Source organism: Thermobia domestica, chromosome 7, assembly GCF_964235325.1.
Source record: "Thermobia domestica chromosome 7, izTheDome1.hap1.1, whole genome shotgun sequence".
NCBI lineage: Eukaryota > Metazoa > Arthropoda > Insecta > Zygentoma > Lepismatidae > Thermobia > Thermobia domestica.
The window spans coordinates 90,360,025-90,364,292 of NC_137460.1; the positions used below are offsets into that span (position 1 = coordinate 90,360,025).

The 4,268-nt window shown below is 37.2% G+C and overlaps 1 protein-coding gene across 1 annotated transcript; it reads left to right on the top strand.

The window, feature by feature from the left end:
- Nucleotides 1-551: 551 nt before the first annotated feature.
- On the top strand, nt 552-2,024 carry LOC145689244 (uncharacterized). Its single transcript, XM_081763383.1, has one exon. It carries the CDS (start codon nt 552-554, stop codon nt 2,022-2,024), a length of 1,473 nt encoding a protein of 490 aa, XP_081619509.1.
- Nucleotides 2,025-4,268: the final 2,244 nt, after the last annotated feature.

Below are 4,268 nucleotides of genomic sequence, written 5' to 3' on the forward strand. Positions count from 1 at the left end.
GATCTGAAATTATGTGAAGGAATCTTTTGATTGTTTCGTTTATTTTTTTTGACAATAGTAAGATTGAAATCAAAGTACAACAGAAATAAAAAGTTTATAATTGTCAGTTACAATATTTCATATTCGCCACACTTACATGAACTTAATATATAATTACTAAATTACTTCTCATTATTTTTTCTATTGGTTACAGGTGCATAAGCAGAATGAATACTTCAAGCGGTACTCTCATTATACTTTTGGTATATACTGTTCATTGCTATCGTGGTCTGAATATTGCTTTACTACAGGAGACACAAAGTTCACTTATTCAACACTGTGTGTCTACTCTTCTCACCAAAAGTTTAATACGACAACAAAATGTCATTTTAATATCATCACAAAATCAAACAATCACTTGGAACAGTCTAAAGAGTTGCTCACAAGATTTACAAAGCACATTTGTCCTAGTAAATAATTTGACAACAAAATTCCAAGGAAATTTCTATGGAGAACAAAATATGATTTTCATATGTACTTCAATGAATGATTTTGGCAATATAATTTATGAAATGTCTATGACTACGTTATGGAATCCAAAATCAAAGTTTGTTATTCTCTTAGTTGATGTATTACTCGTGAGATATCAAGTTCAACTTGTATTTGACATTATGTTGAAATTGAAAGCAACATTGGTTATAATTGGTGGGTATTTAGAGAACGATATAATTTTCTATACGTATTCATTATATTCTTCACAACATTGTGGTTATGCACACAAAGTCACTGAAATGGGTAACTGCTATAATCTTTCAAAATCAAGACCTAATTCCATATTTCCTGGTAGAGGTGCTAACTTACATCAATGCACCGTGCGTATAAGCGCATTTAATGTCCTTCCATACATAAACATTAAGTCACCTGATTCAAGTGACTTGGGAGGTGCTGAAGGGGAAATACTTACAACGCTTTCTAAGAAAATGAATTTTACAATAGTAGCCAGACCTCCTGCAGATAACATGAACTGGGGGTTTAAATACGAAAATGGAACTGTTTGTGGAGTTTATGGTGATGTGGCTCATAGCAGAGCAGATATTGCTGCAGCTGGATTTTCTTCAAATGTAGAAAGATATCAAATTTGCACCATTGTTCTAACGTATTTGAGTCGACAATTTGTGTGGATTGTTCCCAAAGCATTGGAAGTTCCAAAGTGGGAAAAAATTCTCTTACCATTCACAGTTTGTTGTTGGATAATCATCCTTGCAGTTCTGGTGACTTACTCATGCTTACTTTTGATAACCAAAAAATCTCGAAATGGATCGTTTCTTTCGAATTCAATTTTCAATACTTTAGCTTTAGCTTTAGGTAATTCGATTGCGCGTATACCAGAACAATTATTTCTTAGATACCTATATATCATATGGGTTCTCTATTCTCTCATTATATGCACAGCGTATCAAAGCTCTCTTGTGAGTTTCTTGACCAGTATTATTTATGAAGTTGACCTTAACTCGTTAGAAGACCTTGTCAATTCCGGACTTAAACTTAAGGTTCATCCCATCATAAGACAGTACTATAAAGACATGAGTGATCCCACTTCAAAACTTATCTATGAGAACAGTCACACGAATGTAAGAAATCCTGCCGTAGAAATTAATCATACAATTTACCACAGGGATTATGCTATTGCATGGGAAAGAATAATTACGAATTATATTTTTAAAGAATATTTCCACAATAAAGCGTCGTTACATGTAATGAAAGAAATAATAGTCAATTTTTATAACGTACTTCTGTTACAAAAGGACTCATTTCTCGAACGAAGAATGTCAAGTCTATTAGATCGATTGTTTGAGTCCGGACTTAGTAGTAAATGGGATAATGATATTATTTCTTCACGATTGGATAACAATGATTATGGAACTGAACATGTATCAATTTCTTTGAGTCATTTGGCAGGACCATTTGGTATTTTAATAATTGGTCTAATTGGTGCTGCTTGTGTTTTTGTATTTGAGCGCATACTGTCATTGAATAGGCAGTGAACAATAATTCTAAACGAAATGAAAACAGTATCAAATACTTTTTATCTGTTTTTCGTAGGATCTCCACAATAGACTAAAAGATTTGCGGTTTGTGTACTAGGACACCCCAATATATAGTCCAACTGTTGTTTTTGTATACTCGTTTTGGAATAGTGAAATTTGTTGTTAATGTTGCCTACCGAAGCATCTTTTTAGTCTAACCATAAATACTGTTACAAAGGAAAAACTCAACATCAGCAATAAGAAAAAAGAGAATTTAATATGCATATAGTATGTGAAGCATACATGGTCTGACAATAGTTTGCACCAATCATATTTCAAAATGTCACACACTCAGGCTCGAGTCTGGCAGGCCACTCGTCTATGGCGGCACGTACTGTCTCCAGGGGAATTGACGCCACTGCAGCCAGTAAAGATCGCTTCAAACTGGCAACTGTGGAATGACGTTTCTTGCAGGCAATATCCTGAAGCATTGTCCACATTTTGTAATCCAGAGGATTAAGGTTAGTCCTGAATGGATTTGAAGTCAGGCACATTGTGTGCCAGCAACTCCTGGTTTGATTTTGCCTTGTGAGCAGGAACCGAGTTTTGCTGGAAAGTCCATGTGGGTTTTCTGAAGAGGGTGGTGGTCAAGTCCTTTACTATAGGCTCCAGCACAGTGGTTTGGTACACCCGGGCACTAGTTTACACCATGCCGGACGCGGGATTATGGTCTCTCTGTATTTTCGAAAATTTGTCCCTGGCTTCCTGAGCCGATGACGCATACACCCTATCATTTTTTCGATTGAAACACTCTTCGATAGAGAACAACCTCTTATCGGTGGACAGGATCTGTCTGTGCCGATTTTGCGCGTACCGCTGAAGTAGACATTTACTTTTACGCTTCCTTTGCTCCATCAGACGCGGCATCAGAAAGTGTCCCGTTGACCGTCGGTAGGCTCGAATACCAAGATCGTTCCTGAGTAGCCTGGACGTCGCTTTCTTGGAGATATTCATCTCACGAGTCATTACTGTCTGCTACCGTATGGGATTTCTCCTCACACGCACCACCACTGCTTCCACAGTTTCTGGAATCCTTGCACTTCGTGGTCGCCCAACTCTCGGGCAATCTTGAACACACCCAGTGTTAAGGAACCACTGGATGGTGCGCTACAGAAGCATGCGACTAACGTTTAGCGTTTTTTAAGTGTGTCAAAAATTTCACTCGCTGGTTTTCCAACTTTGTGTAGCGCTATCATTGCTAACCTATTTTCGTACCCACCCTTTATGTCCAGCCTATACGGGTTACTTGCATCCCTTTCTACAGCGGCACTCTCAATGCATGATCGCCCTTTTCACCACCAGGTTTGTTCTTTCTACTCACAACAGTGTTGCAGACTCTGGTATTTTTGTAACAGTATTTATGGCTAGACTATAAATTCAAGACGAGGCGAGAAATTTCATGAAGTCTCGTGAGCAACAGTTCACACAAGTCTTAAGTCTCAAACACCATTTTAGTGTTACATAATTCATGGTATTAAAAAAACAATAAATTGATTGTACGAACACAATAAAGAGCATTTATCAACATTTAAAGTTATGCAAGTCATTATACAACATACCCCAATAATTAATATGGTTTAAATGTTGTTATATCACATTCCTAGTTGACCTCTTGTGACTCAAAAGGATTCTGGTAACTTCTAGAAGAACTTATTAAAAAATCGGAGCTTAAATTGTGTGCATAAATTCACAATACGAGACGACTCGAGAAAAGCTTATCCGAGAATCGAGACGAGACGAAACGAAATTCACGAGACAAGACCAGAAAGCCTAATTTCTCGTCTCATGGACAACAATACTTGTAACTAATTCAGTTGTGCCGTATAGCAGGCACGTAGCCAAGGTGGGGGGGTTCGGGGGGTCCAGACCCCCCTTCCAGACCAGAAATGAAAAAAAAAATTAAGGAAGGATGAAACAAAATGAAATGAGAAAAAGAAGGATCAGCGTTTAAAATTAAAAAAAAAAACTATAGGAAACTTTTGGTTACTTTTTCTTATGAGAAGATTTGTATTACTTGCAATACATGGTGGCGAGGTGAGCGACATATCCTGTAAGGGCCAGGGAATTTGAAATTTCTAGAAAACTTACGGAATTCTCAGAATTTCTGCTACTAGTCAGGGAGATTTCAAGCTTCCGAAAGCATAGTGCCGTTGTGTAAAGCGTGGACATTTTTTATCATAATTTTTTGTCATAGCATCCTTG